General features: G+C 38.3%; 4 protein-coding genes across 13 annotated transcripts; all 4 read left to right on the top strand.

Moving 5' to 3' along the window:
- Window positions 1–540: 540 nt before the first annotated feature.
- LOC111485073 (thaumatin-like protein 1b) lies at window positions 541–3,503 on the top strand. Of its 4 annotated transcripts, none has more exons than XM_023131775.1 (3): window positions 541–798; window positions 904–1,032; window positions 2,573–3,503. In XM_023131775.1, exons 1-3 carry the CDS (start codon window positions 726–728, stop codon window positions 3,259–3,261), a joined length of 891 nt encoding a protein of 296 aa, XP_022987543.1. In that variant the 5' UTR covers window positions 541–725; the 3' UTR covers window positions 3,262–3,503. The 4 variants fall into 4 exon arrangements, with proteins under 4 accessions (XP_022987543.1, XP_022987542.1, XP_022987540.1 ...); XM_023131774.1 differs by having other exon boundaries at window positions 901–1,032; XM_023131772.1 differs by having other exon boundaries at window positions 541–816; window positions 901–1,032.
- Window positions 3,504–5,103: 1,600 nt separating this feature from the next.
- LOC111485072 (dnaJ protein homolog) lies at window positions 5,104–8,175 on the top strand. The gene is made up of 6 exons (XM_023131771.1): window positions 5,104–5,437; window positions 5,986–6,148; window positions 6,421–6,559; window positions 6,642–6,918; window positions 7,001–7,199; window positions 7,616–8,175. The coding sequence occupies exons 1-6, from the start codon at window positions 5,288–5,290 to the stop codon at window positions 7,936–7,938; spliced, it is 1,251 nt and encodes a 416-aa protein (XP_022987539.1). The 5' UTR covers window positions 5,104–5,287; the 3' UTR covers window positions 7,939–8,175.
- A 997-nt stretch (window positions 8,176–9,172) lies between these two features.
- Window positions 9,173–17,036, top strand: LOC111485356 (protein IQ-DOMAIN 1-like). Of its 7 annotated transcripts, none has more exons than XM_023132197.1 (8): window positions 9,174–9,407; window positions 10,015–10,105; window positions 10,862–10,984; window positions 11,988–12,233; window positions 13,026–13,253; window positions 14,103–14,219; window positions 15,393–15,885; window positions 16,628–17,036. In XM_023132197.1, the coding sequence occupies exons 3-8, from the start codon at window positions 10,898–10,900 to the stop codon at window positions 16,738–16,740; spliced, it is 1,284 nt and encodes a 427-aa protein (XP_022987965.1). In that variant the 5' UTR covers window positions 9,174–9,407; window positions 10,015–10,105; window positions 10,862–10,897; the 3' UTR covers window positions 16,741–17,036. The 7 variants fall into 7 exon arrangements, with proteins under 7 accessions (XP_022987967.1, XP_022987965.1, XP_022987964.1 ...); XM_023132196.1 differs by having other exon boundaries at window positions 10,814–10,984; XM_023132192.1 differs by having other exon boundaries at window positions 10,015–10,128.
- A 2,655-nt stretch (window positions 17,037–19,691) lies between these two features.
- LOC111485574 lies at window positions 19,692–22,192 on the top strand. Its single transcript, XM_023132506.1, has 2 exons — window positions 19,692–21,069; window positions 21,735–22,192. The coding sequence occupies exon 1, from the start codon at window positions 19,972–19,974 to the stop codon at window positions 21,055–21,057; it is 1,086 nt and encodes a 361-aa protein (XP_022988274.1). The 5' UTR covers window positions 19,692–19,971; the 3' UTR covers window positions 21,058–21,069; window positions 21,735–22,192.
- Window positions 22,193–25,785: the final 3,593 nt, after the last annotated feature.

Genomic DNA, 25,785 nt, shown 5'->3' with positions numbered 1-25,785 from the left:
TAAACTTTAAAAAATTTAATTAATACGTTAATATTATATTTAAAAAATATCTATCAAATTTTTAAAACAAGTATTTAACATTTTAAAAAAAATTAAAAAACCCAAGACAAATGGTATGAGAGTCTGAACACCGAACAGTGCCAGCGAGGACACTAACCACAAGGAGTGGATTATGAGATCCCACATTGGTTTAAAAGGGGAACAAAACATTCTTTACGAGGGTATTTTCTTAATCTATGCATTTTAAAAACCTTGAGAGAAAGTCCAAAGCCACTAGGCTTAGCTATTACAAAAACATTATGGCAAGTTCAACTTTCTTCTTCCTTCAAACTAGGTCAAGCCTTTAGGTTGTTTAAGTAGGTTGGATTAGGTTAGGTCGATCTTTTGTAGTGATCTTCAATTCGAACCAGACCAAACCTTTAGGTTGTTTAAGTAGGTTAGGCTAGGTCAGATCAGATCGATCTTTTGTAGTGATCTTTAGTTTAGAACAAGCATTTAGATTGTTTAAGTAGGTTGGGCTATGTCGGGTGGATAACCGGACAGAAATATGGTTTCCTTTGTCCTATTGATTCCCAAGTGCTCCAACAACGAACAACAAGTCTTCCACTACTCCCCGACGACTAAAGATAAGCAACAGTGGTCAATTTATGTCAACACGGATCTATGGTAAAGGATCAGCAATGGAGAACAGAGAATCCATTGGCTCCTGAATCCGTTGAGCCGTCATGGATTCATCATTCTTCTCCATGTTCTACTCCATTTCTGTACTTATCCTCCTTGAAGCTCTGATTTCTTCAGGTTTCAATCTAATAATTGGTAATTTTACTTGAATTTCTCTATTGTCTATCGAAGTTAGGGTTTATAATCGTATTGTAACGATTCTCAATGGTTATGGTGAAGTAGGTTCAGAATCGGGAAATAGGGCGATGGCGATTGAAGATGAGGATTCCATGGCTCTTTTACCATTTGGATCTCGCTCTGGCATTGGCAGATTCATTCGATCTCCTCAATGCGGTGGCCCTAGCCGAACAAGTACACTCATTCCTGTCGCTTGTTTAGTTTTTACTTTGTTTTTCTGTTCTTGTTAATGCATTTCTGCGACTTTACTGTTCAATTTGTTGAGCTTGATGCTTCCACTCCCCATTATCTCCTCACTAATATCTGCAATCTCGTTTCCCACTATCTATTCAAGCTTTTTCTGTGATGTTGATTGGGAAGAAGATGCCTCTGGTCGCCCCGTTTGTTTGTTCTATAGCCCAATAGGTTTTGTCGTAATTTAGTGCAACTTATTTAGATTTTGAATTAGTTCCTTATGAAATAAATAGTTAATATTTTTCATTTGATTAGTGTATATTTTATTTTATTCTAAAGATTTAGTTAGTTTATATTTTCCATAGTGGTAGGTATTAGTTGATATCTTGTATCCTATTTAAACATTCTTAACTCTATAGTGTTTCTTTGAGTAATAATATTTTCAGATCTATTCACATTTTGAGTTATTTTGTCATTGTTGTTTTTCTTAGCTCCAGTCCTATCTCCTGATTTGGCTAAGGCTGAGCATCCTGCCTTTGACAAACACTGTTTCTTACCTTTTGCTATATCAATCGTTATGGTTAAGAATCACGGACCTTCCACGATAGTATGATACTGTTCACATTTAGCATAAGCTTTTATGGCTTTGCTTTTGATTTTTCCCAAAAAAGTGTTATGCCAATAGAGATAGTAATCTATGACCATCCCTCTTAATTAGCCAATATGGGACTCTCTCCCAACAATCCTCAACAATCATCTCCTCGAACAAAGCATACCATAAAGCCTCCTCTGAGCCTATGGAGCCCTTGAACAACCTCCTTTCCCTTAATCGAGGCTCAACTCCCTTCTCTGGAGCCCTCGAATAAAGTACACTCTTTGTTCGACACTTGAGTAACTTTTGACTACCATTTCGAGACTCAGAACTTCTTTGTTCGACATTTGAGAAATCTATTGACATAACAAAATAAGAGACATGACTCTGATATCATGTTAGGAATCACGTACCCTCCACAATGATATGATATTGTCCACTTTGAGTATAAGCTCTCATGAGTTTACTTCTGGGTTGAGCATAAGCTCTCGTGAGTTTACTTCTAGTTTCCCCCGAAAGGCCTTTGAGTTGGGAGGGCTTTGGTCAATAAATATGCAATTTGATCCTTTGCAGACCATTCATAGAAAATGGCAAACTAATTAGTCCTTGTATCGCCATTCTTCTTCCTCCTCTTCTCCATTTTGGTGCATCATTATTTCTTCTTTTTAGATTTTGAGTTCTAAAACATCTTGTTTTTTACATTGTGAAATCCAAAAGCTTAAAAGTACTTAATTTTTTATTTATAAGTTTTAACATTTCTCATAGTCTTTAATTCGAAATTAGCATTCGAATCAATAGAAATATTATCAATAATAATTTGGGTGAAAATGATATCCAAACGTTAGAATACATGATCTCTCACCTTGATATGCACCTAGCATAAAAGTTTAATCGAATAGCATGTTGTATATTCAATCATTTATTGTTCTTAACAATTTATTGTTCCAGGGGATGGAATTGCAGTGATTACAGTGAAAAACAATTGTAAGAATACCATCTGGCCAGCAACATATACCCTCGGTCCAGGGCAACCCCAACTATCAACAACCGGGTTCGAGTTAGCTTTTGGAGCTTCAAGGTCACTCAACGTCCCAACGCCATGGTCCGGTCGAGTATGGGCACGAACCTTATGCACCAACCATGATGTACGACTCACCTGCCTAACCGGAGATTGCAGCGGAGGCCTTCAGTGCAATGGTACTTTAGGAGTTCCGCCAGTCACGCTAGTGGAGTTCAACCTTGCAAAGGGCACAAAAGGCACCCAAGATTTTCTTGATATTAGCCTTGTCGATGGCTTCAACATCCCGACCTCAATCACGACCCAAGACGGTTTAGAGAGCGGAGAGTCATGCAAATCTCCGAAGTGTCGTGTCGACGTGAACAAAGTTTGCCCTGTAGAGTTGCAGGTGAAATCTAACAATGAAGTCATTGGCTGCTTGAGCGCTTGCTCTGCATTTAACCAGCCCCGCTATTGCTGCACTGGAGAGTTTATTGGCCCCAACAATTGCAAGCCATCAAGCTATTCACAGATTTTGAAGAACCAGTGCCCAGATGCTTACAGTTACGCGTATGATGATATGAACTCTACTTTTAGTTGCAGTAATTGGCCAAATTATGTCATTACATTTTGCGGATGAACTAATGAAGTTGGAGATGAAGACAATGACTTGGTAGCATGGGAAAACTACTTTAGAACAAGGCAGCAACATTGTAGGGTGCTCTGGGTATAGGATTACGAAGTGTTGTATTATAACATCAGGTCAAAGTTGGGACAAACTTCGACTGAAACGTCGAGACGGACTATTCAATGGACAAACTTCGACTGAAACGTCGAGACGGACTATTCAATGGACAAACTTCAAGTTTCTAAGCCTCAAAATTTGGACGAACATTGGACTAAACGTAGAGATAGAGTGAGAAAAAGACGAACTTTAAGTTAAGGCAACATTGTAGAGTGCTGAGGGTATAGGATTATGAAGAGTCATGTTATAACATCAGGTCAAAGTTCAGACAAACTTCAACTGAAACGTCGAGACGGACTATTCAATGGACGAACTTCAAGTTTCTAAGCCTCAAAATTTGGACGAACATTAGACCGAACGTCGAGATAGAGTAAGGAAAAGACAAACTTTAAGTTTCTAATTCCCTGTAGCTTCCATCGGTCTAAGTTTGAAAAAACTTTGGTCTAAACATCAAGACGGACTTTAGAAAGGGCGAACTTTCATTTTCTAGCACGATAGATCTCTAACAAGTCAAAGTTTCGACGAACTTTAGTACAAACTTTAAGATGTGCAATAAGTTGTAAGAAGAAATAAAAATTGAACTTCTAATTTTAATTCTCCCTCTCGTCACAATCTCACTAAAGTGGTAAAATGAAAAACCATCAAATTTGTTCGAGATTTGTTAATTTGAATATTACTCCACAGATTCGGTAGAACCATTCGACTAATATAAAATTTTGTATATAGTTAAAAATTAATAATTTTGAAAATAATGTATCTTTAACTTATGAAAAATATTTAATAATAGATTTTTATATATTTTTATATATTAAAAAACATGTTATTTTAGATATAAAAATTAACTTATGAAATATGAATGTATCCTATAAATATTCAAATTGATATAATTTTAAATGCGTTGATATATAATTACAAAATTATAATAAAGCTTTACAAAAGTGTCCACCAATGAATGAGGCTTAAAATATTTATGATATTTTTTTAATAAATAGAAGTTTTTTTTTTTCTAAAATTATTTTTTTTAGTATATTTATGGATTAGATAATTTTTTTTGGACAAACTTGAAATTTTAGATTAATTGAATTGATGACTCGAGTGACGAGTACACAATCCAACCTAACCTAACTCTTCTGGTTAGATTGGATTGTCGGGTTTTTATTTTAATTATTTTAAAATTTTGATCTACTGTTATATTAATAACTAAAATCTTATGAAACTCAAATATTAAATATTCACAATTTAAAGGTAGAGTACATTTATTATCGAAGTTCAAATATTCTTTATTTCATTATTTTAAAGGTAGAGTAAGGTTGGCTTAATATCGAGCTGGTCCGGTTGACTCGACCAAAAAAATGTCTAACTTGCAAATTGACCGCTTTTTTTTATTTTTTCAAAAAATTCAACCCGATCCAAACAAAAAAACTAACCCAACCAAACCCATAATTCAAGATAGTCGAGTTCCAAGTCATATAAACAATTCTACTCGGAAACTAATAAAAATGTATATATATACATATATATATAAAATTGAATATATGATTTTTATTTTAGAGAGCAAAATTGGTGTGGACAAAAGAAGCATCTAGAGTACCTACGTGGCAGTGGATCCATCCAACGGTCGACATTTCGCAATGAACAAACAAATGTGTAGAGAATTCTAGACGCTTCTTTGTAGAACGCGCACGGTCCCGTTAAATCTCGGCCGTCCATTTGATAGCCTCTTTTGTTCTATATAAACTCCTAGTCTCTACCAGAATTTTCTAGCAAATGAACGTAAAAGTACGAAGAAATTTGCTTTACGTGTCAAGAACCTTCGTTTCATCGCTCAAACTTGGGTTCCACGAAATTGGGGAGTTGAGTTTCGATCGGGTTTCAATCGATTTGAAGAAAAAGCTTTCAATCATCTGAAGTGAAAGCGAGGATGTTCGGAAGAGCTCCGAAGAAAAGTGACAACACGCGGTACTATGAGATCCTTGGAGTCTCCAAGAACGCGTCGCAGGATGATTTGAAGAAGGCTTACAAAAAGGCTGCTATCAAGAATCATCCTGACAAGGGTGGTGATCCGGAGAAGGTAACGGGGTTTTTGTTTTGAATTGTCTGATTTCTTTTAGTTTCTATTGAATCTGACTGTGAATTTTGTTGGAATGGTAGTGATTAATGAGGTTAAGATTTGCTTCTTTTGGAGTATCTCCTTCAATTAATCTGTGTTTTCGTTATTTTGTCGTGTGTTCATGGTTTTGTTTGTGCCTTTGTTCGTCGATCATGATTCTAGTGTTGATACTGGAACTCCATAATCTGAAATATACGAATCTCAATGGATTTTGTAATTGCCATTCTTTGTAAGGTGTTTTTCTCCCTCTAGCACCATTTCCTGTGGTGGCTGTGAGGCCGTGAAGTGAGCAGAGCTCGGAATCTACTGATACCTCCGTGTTTTTTTAATCTAATTTCCACTTTTGAGGTGTCTTGGCTTGTAGGTTTAGGTTCTTGTTTATGGTGATTTGATTTTCATATAAGCCTGGATTGCCGTAGATTCTTACAGGGATCATTATATTGTCTTGAGCTACTTTTGATGTGATGCGTTGCGCATATGCTGATGGAATACGTCGTTTTTTATTGCAGTTTAAAGAGTTGGCTCAGGCTTATGAGGTTCTTAGCGATCCTGAGAAGCGAGAGATCTATGATCAGTATGGTGAGGACGCACTTAAAGAAGGAATGGGTGGTGGAGGTGGTCATGACCCCTTCGATATCTTCCAATCCTTCTTCGGTGGAAGTCCATTTGGTGGTGAGTATTATGAACAAAATCTTATGTTTTGGTTGTATCATTAATGAAGACACGATTGAGAGTGATTTTGAAATGGTTTTAATCACTTCAGTTTACTCCCAAAACATGCATAAACCAAATAGGGGTCTTAATGATTTCTTACTGTTCTTTCGAAAATTGGATCGGGTGGGCGAGAATTGATGGAGAGGGCCATGAACATTATGCAAGGAGTGAAGCATTTCTGTTATTCCTTATTATAGAAGAAAAATCTTAGTGTCATCGTTCGTATGCAGGTGGTAGCAGCAGAGGCCGACGCCAGAGAAGGGGAGAGGATGTTGTCCATCCCCTTAAGGTCTCCCTTGAGGATCTTTACCTTGGAACTTCCAAGAAACTCTCTCTGTCGCGGAATGTTATCTGCTCAAAATGCAATGGGTTAGCCCTGTTTCTATCCTTTCAGTATTATTGTTTAGATTCATGCCTCGGGTGCTGATGTTTGTTGATGGTGGTGTTTCAGCAAGGGATCAAAATCAGGTGCTTCAATGAGCTGTTCTAGCTGCCAAGGAACTGGAATGAAGGTCACAATTCGGCACCTCGGCCCGTCGATGATCCAGCAGATGCAGCACCCTTGCAATGAATGCAAGGGCACCGGAGAAATGATCAGCGACAAGGACCGGTGTTCGCAATGCAAGGGAGAGAAAGTTGTTCAAGAGAAGAAGGTTCTTGAAGTTATTGTGGAGAAGGGTATGCAGAATGGACAGAAAATTACATTCCCTGGAGAAGCAGATGAAGCTGTATGTTGCGAATTAATCATTCTTCAGTTGTTTAAATGATTTTGTGTTGGTACTTATTGGTTGTGTTTCCGTGTTTGAACAGCCCGATACTGTCACTGGAGATATAGTTTTTGTTCTTCAGCAAAAGGAGCACCCAAGATTCAAGAGAAAGGGAGAGGACTTGTTTGTGGAGCACACTTTGTCGCTCACTGAAGCTCTCTGTGGCTTCCAGTTTGCTCTCACTCACTTGGATGGCAGACAGCTTCTCATCAAAACAAATCCTGGAGAAGTTGTAAAGCCTGGTAAGCAGAGCATCGAATCTGTTCTAATTTACACGCTTGAACTTTTAGTTTAGTGATACTTAACTTAATATTATAGAAGAAGATTTTGAGTTTGAATCACTGGCATTATAATTCTGTGTTTAGTTTTGCCCATTAGCTGATGTGATTTAGTACTAGTCCAACACCCTAGACCCCTAGGAACAACCCTGTTGTCTAAGGCTTGCGATCCAGCAACACGTGTTCAATGATCCTAGGTTCGAATTCTAACCCTGTTGGCTAAGGCTTGCGATCGAGCAACATGTGCTCAATGATTGCAGGTTGTCTAAGGCTTGCTTCTTGGATGGGCTTAATAAGAAAATCCTTGAGGTCTCTTTTAAGTTTTGTTTTCTCTTTCCCCTACTGAGTTTTGGGAACCCCTTTTGTGTATGGAACACCAGATTCATTCAAGGCCATCAACGACGAGGGAATGCCGATGTACCAGAGGCCATTCATGAAAGGGAAGCTCTACATCCATTTCAGTGTGGACTTCCCTGATTCCTTGAGCCCAGAACAGATTAAAGCTTTGATGACTGTCTTGCCACCGAAGCCATCATCCCAACTGACCGACATGGAGCTGGACGAGTGCGAGGAGACAACAATGTATGATGTCAACATCGAAGAGGAGATGCGGCGGAAGCAGCAGCAAGCACAGGCCGAGGCCTATGAGGACGATGATGACATGCCTGGTGGCGCACAGCGGGTGCAGTGTGCCCAGCAGTGATCGGATCCGATTCGATCCTCTTTTGAGCTGAAATTAACCAAACCAGAGATCACTAAATGTTAGGGTTGTTTGGGGATTGATGGTTGATGAACTCCACCTTGTTAATGGCAGTTTTTTGTTTGGAATTTCTCATATTCCGGATGCCGTTACTGATACAATACATAAATGAATGGGGTCTGATATATGTGAACTTCTATTTTATTATATAATTACAAGTGCTGTTGTAATTCCTACCTTCTTGCTAGGCTTCCTTATATTTAACCACGAAAAGGGACACACACATAGATGTCTCGGATCAAGTTCTTGTTAATGTTTGCGCTCACTCCAGTGCTTGGGTTCTTCCTCGTGGTAGACCCCTTCTTAATGGTCAATTGATTGGCATGTCAGTCAATGGCGCACTTCTTAGACAGACTTTTACTCTGAAGGGTGGGGAGTACATAGCATGTCAAGGTTTCTCATCTTGTCATCTAAGTTGAAGGTTGGTTGTATTTAGGTCATACACAACCCATGGGTGGGTGTTGGTGATGGGTGTTGGAGAGACTTAACCTCATGTTTTTGAGACATATTTGGTACGTTTGATTTAGCTCTAGAATAATGCCTCGTCTTTTTTAGTTGCATATCTTTGCCTTCACATAGTCCACATAGTCGGATGGATGGGAGTTTAGCTGCTTTGTCTAACGTCTAACTATAATGTGAAAGTTACAACGTTGTAACTTTACTTAGTTGTGGGCGATAGAAGCATTTATGTACATAAAGTCTCAAGCACACAAATTTTTAAAATTTTGAAAACGAGTCAAATTTCTCAAATAACAAATAGTTTTTTTTTTTTTTTTTTTTTAAGATTATAAGAAGTCGGACCTACATTAAAATTAAATCAAATCATATGTAAATCAAATTTAATATTAATTTCATTATTTAAGTCATTATTTATTCATTGATAGCATAGAATTCAATTAAATAAATTTAAAACTTTACACCGTTAGAATCAACTCACCTAACCCAACTCTAAGACACGTAACTAACCATTTTTAAAATAATTTTTTTTGTGATATAAAATAATAATAATAATAATAAGAACAAATTGGTTGAGGTAATAAAAAAACAAAAAGGACAACACTTTGTTCTAACGCGCGTCCAATCATGAAGGGTGGCGTGGGCCCTCACCCGAATTCATTACGATGGGTCATCGTCGATCTTCCACTATCCCCTCGAACGACGTCGTTCAATTGCAGTTCTCAAATTTCCTCGAGCGGTTTTTTTTTGTTCTTTAATTTCTTCTCACGTTGTCCTTCTCACTGGTTCACTCCTTTTTATCAGGTTTAAGATGACGATCCTTGTTTTGCTGAAACAGATTGATGGCTGGTGGATAGATATCTTCAACCAAATTGAAATTTTTTGGTGACCCAAATGATTGAACTGAGTTGGGTTTGACTCATTTTGACTGATTGATGGATCAGACGGCTCCTGAGGTATCTTCCCCCTTCCCCCTCCACTTCCCTCATTGACTTTCTTGTTCTTCAACTCCCTTCCACTCACTATGAGCTGAGTTCTTCGATGAACTTGCCTTATTTGGACTGTAATTTGTGCTGATCTGCTGCTATAAGTTGCATTTAGGGTTTTAATATGGGTTTGTGTTGTAGAGTTATAGGTGTTCTTAAGTCCACTGGGGGTTTCTTTATTTGTTCTGATTCCTGAAGAATGTGCTTAAGAACAATCCAGGCCTCTGTATTATCCTTTCAGAACTGACGTTCACCATTGATGTATGTCTATGAAGTTTGCCATTTGTAAGTGTTTGGAGGACATAATTTGATGATATTGGAAGTTCTTTTTATAGATGTCTTGTGTCATGTTCTTGACTGTTGTTCATTTGCATTTAAATTCATAATGTCGTGAGTTTTTATCTCTAAGGGCTGGAGGCTTATGTTTCTGTAAGTGATGTGTTCTTGTTTGTTTTTTTCTTGATTTTGGTAGTGTTCTTATGTTCTTATGTTGGCAGTTAGCTGGATCTTTGGCTACTCGATCCGCGTTGTCGTGGGAATGTTTTTAATGGTGATTTTTATCTTCTGTTCTTTGTAGGTTGCAAGAAATCTGGGAAATTTGCTTGTTGTGCAACTGAAATGAACATAAATAACTCCGTGGAATAGTGATTTGATATCGAAGTCGAAACGTGGGTGAACCCGAATTGTTGAGGTTAGTGTCTTTTCATAGTAACTTCAATTTTCATAGTAACCCGAATTGTTGAGGTGGGTGAGCCCGATTTGAGAAGAAGGTCTTAGAAAATTGGAGCATAGAGATTTTGAAAGAGAGAGATTGAAATCAATGTTATATGGCATACAAGCAAAAAGCAACCCAACGGCTTTAGTAGCATATAACTTTCCGGGTAGGGAGAATTTGACAACCAGTCGCACCCCCTATACTACATTTTGAGGCGATTTAGGTTTGGTAAACCTAGACGTGATTTCGCCGAACAGTCATACAAAATCAAGGGGAGGAGTTGACAACTAGTCACACCTCTCTATAGGTACATTTTAGGGCAATTCAGGTCTAGTAGGTCTAGGGTCATACGAACAGAAAATACAATAGTAAGGCAATACAACATGGAACAAAATTAAAGGGTTTGGCGTGACATGGGCATGCGGCCGCGAGCAACACGCCTTGGACGAGCATGACCGTGACACCTAGTAGATGCGTTTTTAAAAGCCTTTAAGGGAAGCTCGAAGGGAAAACCCCAAAGAGGACAATATTTGCTAGCGGTGTGCTTGGATCATTACAATACACCTATTTTTTTAGTCTTCCTGTCGGAATTTCTTTGCAAAATATCTTTCCTTGACGGAATTTTATTCATATTTGTAACGAGCTAGTCTTCTTTCTGCAGTCTTTACTCTCTGGTTGTCTTTCCTGACATATTCTCTTTGAAAGACAGGTTCTAGCTGTTGGTCTGTTCTTGTTCAACGCAACCATGGGAGTTTCAGGAAAATGGTTCAAAGCGTTAGTTGGTTCAAAGAAGTCAGAAAAATCTCAATCATCAGAACACGATGAAAACGCGGTATCTATAATTCTATACCCTTCTCGTTGATGTTCAATGCGAGTTTCAATGGCTTTATCTTTCGGTTGACAACCTTGAGGAAGATACTTTTACTTGTAACTTTGAATTTAATGATTCCTTGTGTGAAATGAAGCTAATTGATACCTAAACTTTAGACCTTCAACTTTTGTTGGACACATGAACAATTACTTCGAAAAGATAATTTCTTTTTGATAGCAAGTTCCCTTCAGATTCCACTGATCGACTGGAGAAGGGAACGAGTGTCAGTTAGGACGCTGGGCCCTGAAGGGGGGTGGATTGTGAGATCCTACCTCGATTGGGGAGGAGAACGAAACACTCTTTATAAGGGTGTGGAAACCTCTCCCTAGCAGACGCGTTTTAAAAACCTTGAGGGGAAGTCCGAGAGGGAAAGCCCAAAGAAGACAATATCCGTTAGCGGTGGGCTTGGGCTATTTCAAATGGTATTAGAGTCAAACATTAGGCAATGTGCCAACAAGGAGGCTAGGCTCCGAAGGGGGGTGGACACGAGGTGGTGTGCCAACGAGGATGCTGGACCCCAAAAATGGGCGGATTGTGAGATCCCACATTGGTTGGGGAAGAGAACAAAACACTGGTGTGGAAATCTCTCCCCGGCAAACGCGTTTTAAAAACCTTGAGGGAAAGCCCGATAAGAAAAGCTCTTTATAAGGGTGTGGAAACTTCTTCCCAGCAATCACATTTTAAAAACCTTGAGGGAAAGTACGATAGGGAAAGTTCAAAGAGGACAATATCGAAAGTCCGATAGGAAAAGTTCAAAGAGGACAATATATGCTAGCGGTGAGCTTGGACTTTCTTTTTGAAGGCAAATGGCTGAGTTTTCCATTAGTTTCATGACTTTTTTTTTCTTCTTGCGAACTAATTGAAATACTCTATATCTTTTCTCTATGTTGTGGATGGAACGGTGCTATTCACGATACTTCGACGTTCGAATATCCTTTTTTATGTCTTTTCTTTGATCATACAGAGGACAGCCACCAACAAGTTTTGGCATCGGAGAAAGCATTCGATTGATATCGATGCAGATAAACTTCAGCACGAGTTTAATTCGAATTTTACCCCATTTGTTGAAGAGTCCAATGCTCTTTCCGATCCAGGAACTGCTTCTATTCCTTCTGATTCACTTCAAACATATGATGCATTGCATAATCAACACAACGATATAGAAGAACAGGCCGCGATATGCATCCAAACCATGTTTCGAGGATTTCTGGTATTGCTAGTACTAATTTATTCGTGTTTTTCGCATTACTTTTCTTCAATTCATTTTATGTAAAGTTTATCAGTGAAACAATGAAAATTGTATTTAAAGTATAGTTGTTGAAGAGGGAGGTCAAGTTAAACTAAATTAGAGCTAAAAAGAGAGAGATTCTAAGAAGCTATCAAAAAAGGTTGTTGCAAAGAGGGCAAAGAGCAACATATATGTTATGGATAACATTCCAAGCTTACCGCTAGTAGATATTGTACGCTTTAGCTTTTTACGTTTCACCGTCAACCTTATGGTTTTAAAACGCGTCTATTATGGAGAGATTTCCATACCCTTATAAGGAATGCTTTGTTCGCCTCTCCAACCGATGTGAGATCTCACATTCCATTGCCCTTGGGGGGCTAGCGTCCTCACTAGCACACCGCTCGGTAACCTGGCTTTGATACCATTTGTAACAGTCCAAGCCCACCGCTAACAGATATTGTCCACTTTGTCCCTTTGAGAAACAAAGCATTCCTTGTAAGAGTGTGGAAACCTCTCCCTTATAGACGCGTTTTAAAACTGAGGCTGATGGTGATACGTAACGGGCTAAAACGTACAATATCTGCTAGTGGTGGGCTTGAGCTATTACAAATGATATTAGAGCTAGGCACCAGGCGGTGTATTAGTGAGGACGTTGGGCTCCTTAACAGACGCGTTTTAGAAACTGTGTATAGATGCATGCCTTTTCTTATTCTTGATTTTGTAGTTTATAAATCTAAACTCTTTCATGTGAATATTCTTCTCATTATCTTTCAGGCTAGAAGAGCTCTCCGAGCTCTCAAAGGATTGGTTAGACTTCAAGCTCTTGTCAGGGGTCATGCTGTCAGAAAACAAGCTGCAATAACTCTACGCTGTATGCAAGCTTTAGTGAGAGTTCAGGCTCGTGTTCGAGCAAGGCATGTACGTATTGCATTGGAAAGTGAAACTGCACAACAAAAACTTCAACAACAAATTGAAAACCAAGCTCGAGTTCGAGAAATTGAAGTAAGAAATAAGCAATTTTTGTAAGATTACAAAGTATATAACATTTATACTTGTATGTGCACTTCTAACTGTTTCGACTTTTAAGTTAGACTATGTGAGATACCACATTGGTTGGAGAGCGGAACGAAACATTCCTTATAAGGGTGTGGAAACCTCTCCCTAGCAAACGCGTTTTAAAACCGTGAGGCTGACAGTGATACATAATGGGGTAAAACAGATAATATTTGTTAGCGGTGGGCTTGGGTTATTACAAACAGTATCAAAGTCAGACACCGGGCGATGTGCCGCGAGGACGCTGGGCTTCCAAAAGGGATAGATTATGAGATCCCACATCGGTTGGAGAGGGGTACGCAACATTCCTTATAAGAGTGTGTAAACCTCTCCCTAGCATACACGTTTTAAAACTGTGAGGCTAATGGCGATATGTAACGGGCCAAAACGGATAGTATCTATTAATAGTGGGCTTGGGCTGTTACAAATGGTATCAGAGCTAGACACCGGGCGATGTGCTAGTGAGGATGTTGGACTCCTAAAAGGGGTGGATAGTGAAATCCCAGTTGGAGAGGGGAACGAAACATTCCTTATAAATGTGTGGAAACCTCTCCCTAGTAGACGCGTTTTAGAACCGTGAGGTTGACGACGATACGTAACGGGCCAAAGTGGACAATACCTGCTAGCGGTGGATTTGGGCTGTTACATGAATATAATGGGACGACCACCGACCACCTTTAGATGCTTCTACTATGTCTCCCCTTTTTAATAACTCACAATATTGCACTGCTTGCAGTTTTTATAATTGATCGCCAAATGCTTTCTGTGAGACTCTTAATGATTGTGCCTATTGTACAGGATGGTTGGTGCGACACTGTTGGATCTGTTGAAGAAATTCAAGCAAAGTTGTTAAAAAGGCAGGAGGCTGCTGCTAAGCGTGAGAGAGCCATGGCATATGCTCTGGCTCATCAGGTAGAACAAGTCCATCCCTCATCTGCTCTATATTTTGATTTCATTTCCCACTACCTGCTACAATGGGAAACAATTTTGTTCTTTTAAATCTCTCGTCTCATTGAGTGAAAGACGGGTTTCTTCGTAAAAGACTTATGTTGTAATAGTCCAAGCCCATCACTAGCAGATATTGTCTTCTTTGGGCTTTTCCTTTCGAGTTTCCCCTCAAGATTTTTAAAAAAACGTGTATGCTAGGGAGAGGTTTCCACACTCTTATAAAGAATGTTTCGTTCTCTTTCCCGACCGATGTGGGATCTCACAATGCACCCCCTTCAAGGTCCAGCGTCTTCGTTGGCACTTGTTCCTCACTCCAATCGATGTGGGATCTCACAATTCACCTCCTTTCGGGTCTAGTATTCTCGCTAACACTCGTTTCTCTCTCCAATCGATGTGAGATCTCACAATCTATCCTCCTTCGCACCGCCTGTTGTTTGCTTCTGATACCATTTGTAACAGCCCAAGCCCACAACAGATGTTCTTTTCGGGCTTCCCCTCAAGGTTTTTAAAACGCGTCTATTAGGGAGAGGTTTTCACACCTTTATATAGAATACTTCATTCAACTCCCCGACTAATGTGGGAACTCATAATCCACCCCCCTTCAGGGCCCAGCATCCTAGCTGGCACTCGTTCCCCTCTCCAATCGATGTGAGATCTCACAATCCACCACCTTCGGGGCTCAGTATTTTCGCTAGCACTCGTTCCCCTCTCCAATCGATGTGGGATCTCACAATCCACCCCCTTCGGGGCTCAACGTCCTCGTTGACACTCGTTCCTTTCTCCAATCCACATGGGATCTCAAAATCCACACCCCCTTTGGGGCCAGCGTCCTCACTAGCATACCGTCTAGTGTCTGACTCTGATACCATTTGTAACAGCCCAAGTCCACCACTAGCAGATAATATCCTCTTTGGACTTTCCCTTTCGGGCTTCCCCTCAAGGTTTTTAAAATGCATCTGCTAGAGAGAGGTTTCCACACCCTGATAAAGAATGTTTCGTTCTCCTCCTCAACCGTTGTAACCCGGATAATTCATCCTTTGTTTTCTTTGTCTTGTTCACAATACATTGGAAGCCTAATTATAACAAAACTCAAAATTTATGTTCGATGTATAGCTCTGATGAATTTTCTCTCATCTTCAGTGGCAAGCAGGAACAAGACAACAGGCTGCCCTCTTCCAGTTTGAACCAGATAAAAGCAGCTGGGGTTGGAACTGGTTGGAAAGATGGATGGCTGTTCGTCCGTGGGAAAACCGCTTTCTCGACATCAATCTCAAAGACGGAGTGATGATTCGTGAGAACGGATCAGCTGAGGGAAAAAGTAACACTAAATCTTATTTACAAACTACTGGCAAGAAAACAAACTTAGTGACTGATCAACCAAACCTCTCAAGCCAAAGAACCGCTGCCTCGCATTCTGATGGATGTGGTTCGTCATCCCCGACTAAGTCAGCTGGCATTGTAGAGGTATCTAGTGCACAGATTCAAAAGCTCAAGCATAAACTTGCACCTGAGAGGCCACTTGAACAAGTCAAACCTAAAGTAGATACCGGTTTAAGATCACGTAGCAATCCGAAAGAGAGATCTGCACCATTGATAAACAATGCAAAGAAGCGATTATCCCTGCCTAATAATGGTGAGTTTACTTACTCTTTTCGTGATATCCCACATTTATTGGAGAGGGGAACGAGTGATAGTGAGCATGCTGGGCTCCGAAGAGAGGTGGATTATGAGATCCCACCTCGGTTGGAAAGGGGAACGAAACATTCTTTATAAGAGTGTGGAAACCTCTCCCTAGCCGACGTGTTTTAAAAACTTTGAGAGGAAGCTCGAAAGGGAAAGCTGAAAGAGGATAATATCTGCTAGTGGTGGGCTTGAGCTGTTACAAATGAATATCAGAGCCAGATACGGGGCAGTGTGCCAACGAGGACACTGGATCTCAAAAGGGGTGGATTGTGAAATCCCACGTCGATTTGAGAGAGGAACGAGTGCCAGCTAGTATGCTGGGCCCTGAAAGAGGGTGGATTGTGAGATCCCACATCGATTGGAGAGGGGAACGAGTACCAACGAGAACGCTGGACCTTAAAAACATTCTTTATAAGGGTGTGAAAATTTCTCCCTTGCAGACGCGTTTCTTAAATGGAAACCCCAAAGAGGACAATATCTATTAGCGGTGGGTTTGAACTATTACACTTATTTACTCTTAGGCTCGCGTTCTATATACATGCTTATGTCTATTGTGCGATATTTGACGTTATCATTAGGTCACTCCAAAGTGTTTTCAATTGGTTGTAGTTAGCATTAGACCTTTCTCAATGAACCGAAGAATCCTATGACTCGAGCAACTTCTTAATCTACATTTATTTGAACAATTGCAGATCCTGGTAGTCAAAATCGAACGGTGAGAAGCTCGGCTGGCAAAGCGACCGTTGAACCGAAGCCGATATCGAGAGGTGACTCAAAAGCTACAAAACCCGGATCACAAAACTGATAAGTGAACTAAACACATTCCAAACGACGAGGAAAACCGTTCGAGACGTATAGTTTTTGGGGATGTGCTGCAGGATCATGTGTAAATATGGCAACGTCATGTTATGATCGGGTCGGTCGCTAGCAAATTTGTGTTCCTTTGAATTTATGAGTTTATTTACAGTGAGTTGTTGCAATGGTTGGCAAATGTATGAGGGAATAAGGTTGGTTTGGTGAGTATCATTGGGGGAGTATGTAATTGTTCATCAGTGTTTATGGTCTTCAACCATGTGGATATTTGGTCTTGTTAATTTTTTACTCCCTTTGTATATTTGTTGTTCAATGTTTGGTTTCGAAGAAGAAAATGTTAAAACGATCGATAAATAATTAGTCATTCACGAGCTTGATTTGATTTATTGGAAGCATAGGATGTGTGAGAGAGAAGTCGATAGAGGTGTCAACGAGGCGGGATAGAGATAGAAAAACTTGCCTCCTATTTCAATATTATAACATAACTTTCACACTTATAGATGATGTCGATGGCTGAGGTAGAGTACTCAATGGGCTAGGGTGGCCTCATTTCACCTTTACCAACCCCAAGAAAATTTCGAATACAGGTCTAGATCATTCATACAGACAGACTTTTGGGGTGCTAATATTCAAAGTTGAGAGAGAAACAGCCTAGATCATACGCTAAGGTCCCTAAGCAACCATTTAGTGGAAAAGGAAGTGATTGAGCGATGACAACAAGGAGATGGGACCGAGACGGAGATTAGGACGAGGGATATAATCTCCAACCCTATTTGGCTCATAGGAAGAAATCTCTCCCTCCTTTCTCTGTTACCCGTTCAATTGAGAATTTTCCACCCGTTAGATGAACATCTCTAAAAGTATTTATTTTTTTTTTAGTGAATGCGACTTTTTGTTGACCAAAGTGTAGAAAAGATTCCCACCTAATTTAGCAAGGTAAATTCCTCTCAGCCAATTGATGACTAATTGGGTCAGAGTTGTTGACCAAACCAAAGGTCAAAGATAAATTATATATATATATATATATATTAAATAATAAATACCAAAATTAATTTGAGTTTTTGTTTATGGATTTAATTTAAAAAATAATTTAAAAAATAAAAATAAAAAAGTAACGAAATTTATCAAACCAACCGACAAATATAATTCAAGTTGATTCTCCCAGGTGTGTCGGTGTTGGGTTTTTTTCTCTCTCCTTTGACTATGACTTTTTATAATTTGAATATTATCATTAATTAGCAAATGACTAGGAAAATTTCTTTGACTAGGTATTATTTGTTGGACAAAGTCAAAATCATTGACTTCAAAATAATTAAATAATTAAATTATATGAAACCATTTAATTCAAATAAATACCCTTCCGGATTAGAATTGACCGGACCTAAATATTCTTAATCTTCGTACTAATCTTAAAGGTTGATTTGGATTGTTATCCGATAAAAAAAAATGTCAATTTGCGAACCGACCCCAATTTTCGATTTTTACAAAATTCAACTCGACCCAAACTAAAAAAAAAAATTAACACAACCCAACCTTTATGGTTTGGGGCGAGTGGTTTGAGTTGGTCGGATTATCGAGTCATATGAACACCCCTAATTTACCATGTAATTTATAGAAATTGACATAATAATTAATGTATAAAAATTGATTATGTAAATTGTTGATTAGGTTTAAGGCAAAGTCTAGGTGAGGATACGATTTATTGAGCTAACTAAGCATAAATCAAACTGAGGATACGACTTATCGAGCTAACTAAGTATAAGTCAAGGCGAGGCTACGACGTATCAAGCTAACTAAACATAAGTTGACTTGATGATACAACTTATCGAGTTAACTAAGTATAAGTCAAAGCGATGATACGACTTATTGAGCTAACTAAGCATAAGAAAAGTCAAGGATACGGCTTATCGAGCTAACTAAGTATAAGTCAAGTTGCGGATACGACTTATTGAGCTAACTAAGATAAGAAAAGTTGAGGATACGGATTATCAAGCTAACTAAGTATAAGTCAAGTTGAGGATACAACTTATCGAGCTAACTAAGCATAAGTCGAGCCGAGGTATAGGTCTTACATCCCTTAATCCTTGTCAATACATCGTATGACGTTGACATGACAATGAAAATAAGGTAGGTATTAATGACATGGTCATTTCATCTCTTCTCTCCGGATTTATTATTTTTTTTATTATTGTATTTTTTAAGTGTTCATATGACTCGAGAACTCGCATATGTCAGAATATCCAACTTAGAATATAAAGGTTGGGTTAAGTTAGATTTCTTTTCGGTTTAAGTTAGGTTGACTTTTTTAGAAAACTGAAAAACTTGAGTCAATTCACAAGTTGACATTTTTTGGTCGGGTTAACCCGACCAACCCAAAAATACGTTTTCAACAAATCAAGCTTTTAAAATTTTTTAGATTTTAATTATTAATGCAACGTATATATTAAATAAGATATTTAGTACGTTTAAAACTTATTTTTTAAAAAATAAAATCCATAATATAATAAACTATATATAGCTTAAAAAATAATTGAAACTATTTGACTTTCTAAGTTCATATAAAGATTTACGACCAATTTTAGTAAATCATTAATTAACTTAGTATAATAAATGACATTATTAATTTTTTTTTCTATAGTCACAATTATTTTTTTATGTCCTATTTTTCAATATTTTATTTAATTAGATTTTTTTTTGGATAATTAAATTATAAAATTTTAATATAATAATTTATGTTTATTCAGCTTAATCTTATATTTTAATAATACTCAATAAATTTAATAATAATATTTATCATTTTACACACAATACAAATATATTTTTAAAAATTTATTACAGCTGATACAAAATATTGGAAATAATTTAAAAATAATAAGTACATAGTTTTAAGACGCCGTTAATTCACGGAACCTTGTCGGAGTCAAAGGTTGGGTTCTCCTCCTTCACCCTTCCGCCTCCCTCCTTCCTCGTCGCCCATTCTCAGTCCTCTTCGCCATCGCAATCTCTCCGACGTCTCTCTCTCTCTCGCTCGCCGGAGCTCACAGTGGCTGAGTTTCATGAATCAAAGCTCTCCCAGAAATCCATAGTCTCCGCCGCTTCTTCTTCTTCGTCGTCGCTTTCTGTCACGATTCCAGACCATAATCACCATTTTTCCACCAGATTTTCCTTCAATTCATCGCACTTTCCTGCCTTGAGAATCGTAATTCCTCTCCCACTTCCTTCCATGTTCTCAAATCCATTCGTTCTCTCTTTCTCCCTCATCCTTTCTCTCCCAATCCTCTTCCTTCTTGCTCCTCGATTCATCCCTTCAAGGCCGCAATCCATTCCAATCCCGCCGCCTGATGAGAACGACGATCTCTTCCTCTTCAGTCGCGCCTCCGCCGGATCTAATGCTAACAATCCATCAACCTTCTCTCATCTCTCTTCCACCAATCCGAAATTGAAGATTGCCTTCCTGTTTCTTACTAATTCCGACCTCCATTTCGCTCCTCTTTGGAGTCGTTTCTTCCCTAATAACTCTGATCTTTACAATATTTATGTTCATGCCGATCCTTCCGTTAATATTTCGCGCCCTGGTGGCCCTTTTCTAGGGCGTTTTATTGTTTCGAAGCGGACTTATCGTGGTTCTCCAACTCTCATCTCTGCCACGCGCCGCCTTATCGCGACGGCGATGATTGATGATCCGGCTAATGCGTACTTCGCTCTCTTGTCTCAGTATTGTATTCCTCTTCATTCGTTTTCTTATGTCTATAATTCTCTGTTTTCTTCGACGACTTTTGATTCAATCTCCACTGAGTCCGAGCTTACCCGGATAGGTGTGCGGATTCGATTCAAGAGTTTTGTGGAGATTGTCTCGAAAGAACGGCATCTCTGGAAGAGGTATAATGCCAGGGGTCGATTCACGATGATGCCTGAGGTCCCGTTTGAGAAATTTCGTGTTGGATCTCAGTTCTTCGTGTTGACTAGAAAGCACGCATTGGTGGTTGTTAATGATCGGACGTTGTGGAAGAAATTTAGGATTCCTTGCCGAAGTTCTGATGATTGTTACCCTGAAGAACACTATTTTCCAACTCTTCTTTCGATGAAGGATCTGAGTGGCTGCACACAGTACACGCTAACTCGGGTTAATTGGACTGGAACTGCTAATGGGCATCCTTATACTTATCGGAGTTCAGAAGTTTCTCCTAAGCTTATTCACCAGCTACGGAAATCCAATTATTCAGAATCTTACTTGTTTGCCCGGAAATTCACACCGGATTGCTTGAGACCGCTGATGGGTATGGCAAAGTCTGTGATTTTCAGAGACTGAGACCTGTTACTGGTAAGTTGAATGTGTTTAGAAGTTGTTTATTTACTTGATTTGCAGCTCGCTTTCCATATTCCCTTTGGTTATAGAATTCTAGTTGTGAGTTTGTATCTTTGCTGATGAGTCTGACATAGTTTTTCCTAATTTGTGAATGGTTGGTTGACGTAACAGACCCGACCAAAACCATACTGCTAGTCGATATTGTTCTTTTTGGGCTTTCCTTTCTAGGCTTTAGTCGATATTGTTCTCTTTGGGCTTTTCTTTCTAGGCTTTCCCTCAAAGTTTCAAAACGTGTATTCTAGAGAGAGGTTTCCACACAATCAACCCCTTCGGGTATCAGCTTCCTTGCTGTACTCGTTACTCTCTCCAATCGATGTGGGATCTCACAATTCACCCCCTTTGGAGCCAGCGTCCTCGCTGGCACACTGCTCGGTGTCTACTCCCCTTCGGAAAGACCCTCATTACTTTCATTGCCATACTAGAAAGACCCTCATCCTCCTTTGGAAACTTTGAAGTTTTGGATGCACTTCATTCTCTAGATTTTGAGACTTGAAGAACATGAGCAATGTGTTTTTTACTATCTCAGTTTATATCACAAGTCCAGTTTACTATAGATTTTGTACCCTTCTGGCTAACTAGTGAAAAGGGTAGCTCATGTCCTGTGTGCTGCATTATTACAGGTTAAAGACAAAAGAAATGATGTCGGGCCAGTGCTGTAGCTTTACTTCTTGATAAGGAAGAAGAAAAAGAAAAAGTTGTGTGTGGGAATATGGCTATGAAGAGGCGCCAAAGTGCCCACAGCCTGTAAGCCCACAATCATCCAGAGAAGTGCCAGTCCAGACAAAGCTTCGGACAAAGCATAGTTCGGGAAGAGATACGAGTGAAACAAAATGCAAGGTACTCTCGTCGAAAGCTGTATTATATTAATAATTTCTTCCACTTTTTGTTCCTTGTATTTTGATTATGTAACAGTAGTTACTGGCGGAAGAACTTGGAAAAAAAAAAAAGAATCAATTCTCCTGTCATTTCTAAGGTTTCTTTCTTGTACATATGTAACATCATGGAAGGTTTGAAGAATGGAAAAGGATTATTGGGTCACTGGGAATTATGAAGGTTGTCATGCTTCTATGCTCTTTCATTTTTGGCCTCTTTCGCCCTTCAAACCTTAGTTTTCCTTTACTCTTCCTAATCCTCGAGATTTTAGCTTTTAATTTCCTAATGTTTTTGTGAGGATGGATGGAGATACGAGGAAATGTTTCACTCACGGTTTTAATAAGCTTAGCTTTGATAAAAAGTCGATCAGTTTCAATTGTAAGTTTGAGTGTTAGGGATAACGACTCTTCACATGTCTTCACAGTGGTATGACATTGTCTACTTTGAATATAGACTCTCGTGGTTTTATATTTGGTTCTCTCAAAAGGCCTCAATATCAATGGAGATAGTGTCCTCACTTATGTACCCATGATCTTTCCATTACTTGGCTAATGTGAGACTCCAACAATTCTCGAACGAGTACCACTAAACCTCCTTTTAAATAGTCATCTATATGTGTCTGTCTAGTGCTATCCAAGCTAACTACTACAAATCTTCACTATGAGTTTATCTTCGAGGCTCAGAACTTCTTTGTTCGATACTCAAGGATTTCCCAATATGGGTTAGTTGGGGCATGACTCTAATACTATGTTGCTAGTATAAACTATCTCGCTATCAATTTTCAATTTATTTTCAGATAGATACGAGACAAAAAGGCTAATTAAATCTCTATATACTAGGTATCAATAAATTTGAATAAATCTCTCTACTTTTCTTATTTAATGAGATTACACAAATATCTACTGGTACTTGGCACAAATATTCCTTAAAGTCACTCCTTCAACAATTAAGCTTAGATTCGGAAAGCCTAAGCTTGTATAATCCGAATTGTAAGAAGGAATAGGTTATAGAAACTCGAGTTTGTGTAACATGTAATTTGCAACTGTTTAATTTTTTTTTTTTTGAATCTTGATGATTTGAGGAAAAATGCCTCCTCTGTTATGGGAATCATAAGTAGGATGTGTTCTTAATTAAGTATACAAGATTCGCACTCTTGTGAAAATTCTGTGCTCGATTAGTTTCGAAATCTCGAACGATATTCATTCAGAACCTTTTCTCTGTGGTTTAGTTAGCTAGTAAGCTTGGTTGTTCTTAATTTGATACTCATTACTTGGGATGTGTAGCCATGTTGCCTTAAATTGCTAGGGATTGTCACTATTGATATCTAACGTGTTCCACCTAACACGTTTTATGTTCTCTGCTTCTTAGAATTCACTGCTAAATTAAGTTTGCTGATGTCTGAATTCAAGATTTAGCTAACCATCATTTTAGGATAGTAGGTAAATTAGTTGAACCATCATTAGTTAGTGTATTTTTAGTTGAACTATCATTAATGCCTATATATTTATTTGGTGCAAACAGAAGTGATGGAGAATACTGTTGAATGTTCTTATTACCTAGTCTGATTAATGGATAGAAAAGTAAGGTTTTATGAAGGCTTTGGCTCTAAGTTGGCTACCTGGTAAACCAGTCTCGAACTCTAGACTAGTCAGCAGTAAGTACATAAATAAAATCCTCCTACTGACTAGTCTTGACTCGAGTTTTAAGTCACTTATGAGAATTATTTAGGAGGATAATTGTAATAGCCCAAGCTCACTGCAAGAAGATATTGTTTCTTTGAGCTTTCACTTTTGGGATTCTCCCTCAAAGTTTTTAAAACGAGTCTGATAAGGAGAAGTTTTAACACCCTTATAAAGAAAGTTTTGTTCATCTTTCCAACTGATGTGGGATCTCACAATCCACCCCCTTGGGGGCCAGCCTCCTCGCTGAAACACCGCTTGGTACTTGCCCTTGATACCATTTGTAACAGCTCAAGCATACTACTAGTAGATATGTTTTAGCACGTTACAAATAGCCGTCAGTCTCACGATTTTAAAACATGTCTACTAAAAAGAGGTTTTCACACCCTTATAAGAAATGTTTTGTTCCCCTCTCTAATCGATGTGAGATCTCACCGGAATTACCGAAGGTACAAGTTTATGTTAAACTTTAGTTTGGGGATGGAGACTGGTGTCAAATTTCTTCCTTAAGAGCTTTCCAAAATCTACCTAGAAATTTACTTACTGTCCAATGTAATTGATTGGAAGATCCCATGTACAGTAACAATTTCTCTGAAATATCAGTCTTTTTGTATTTCAAGAAGTTTGTCATTGTGCTTAGTCGAATCAACAAGGACGAACACTGAATCCCGACCCCTTCGCATTTTTAGAAGACGAGGAACTTCTCTCAAGACACCATTCGAAATCGACCGTAGAGAAATTCCTTACGAGTTTGTTGAACACACAGCTGAAATCCCTTGAACAAATATATATCGACTGTCTTCATGTCTCTAGCACTTTCGTTGTAGGCCTCGCCTTGTTCGAAAATTATCTTAGAAATTGAGAAACGTTCCCTCCATTGGGGTTAACTACTTTTGAAGTTTACTTGCCAAGTGCTCTCCTTCTATCATGTTCGAGATATAGGACTTCTTCCTCTTCTTTAATCTCGGTATCAATCTCGATATCGATATTGACTTCAAGTTCATTATCCGATTCTTGTATAATAGCCTTAGACAAACTTATGGCCTTCTCTACGAACAAGGATTAGAATCAATGACCCACATGATCTTAATACATGATTGAAGTATGTAGTAATTCATATTATAACATATGATATTGTAACATAATAATTCTGTAGTTTATAAAACGGCACATTTTCATAATTATCGATAAAGATATCTTTTTTAAAAAAGAAAACCTTTTGTTTTGTAAAGTTTAACAGCATTACAATTTTTTATTTATTTTTAAATTTAATAATATTTTTCGTAAAACTCCATTGAATGAATAAATATCTCCCTCCCGAATAAGAATTAGTCAATTATTCGGAGAAAAGTCAATCTCAATGATGTACTATGTCCATGGAAAACTCTAAATTTGATCTTCTAAAGACCAAATACTCTTCGAAAATTTTCTTTTCTAAGACCTGAAGACTTTAAAGATCGAAAACAATCTATTTACATAGTCATTTTGAAAACTTTGAAGAGAAATTGAAGATTCTTGAAGTATACGACACTACAAGATCTCGAATTTCTTCAAGAACATCAACAAATTAGCAAGTCAATATAAGAATCAACAAACTAACAAAGTTGATACAAGAAAATCAACAAACCAACAAGTCGAACAAGTCGATCCAGCATGAGAAGAATCATTGTACCTTTGGTCTCATTCTTCAATAAAACTTAAAAGGTTAAAATACAACAATCCGAATACACTACTTTTGAATCAAAACTGAATTTTGAAAACTAAGAAAAAGGTAATTCAATAATACAAATATATATACTTTCATAAAATAATAAGAATAGTTTTACAGAGAAAAATCAAAACAAAATTAAGAAACTATTAAACAACAAAGCATTTATTTTGAAAAGAGAACCAAAGAAACTCCTCAACTCATCTGGCATTAGCTGGTAATATACCCGAACACAGCCCAGCATCGTTTTGAGTTTCAAGCAACAAGGACAAGGCCAACTTGGGAAGCAAACCTGAACCAAAATTTAAACACAATAATTCAAGTGATACCACAAAAGACTCCATGCTCAGACTAATCATCCTCGAACAAAAAAGACCGAAACTTCATGTATGATCGACCTCGGTTTCTTAT

Source organism: Cucurbita maxima, unplaced genomic scaffold (assembly GCF_002738345.1).
Source record: "Cucurbita maxima cultivar Rimu unplaced genomic scaffold, Cmax_1.0 Cma_Scf00010, whole genome shotgun sequence".
NCBI classification, from domain to species: domain Eukaryota; kingdom Viridiplantae; phylum Streptophyta; class Magnoliopsida; order Cucurbitales; family Cucurbitaceae; genus Cucurbita; species Cucurbita maxima.
This window is presented reverse-complemented; position numbering and strand designations above follow the sequence as displayed.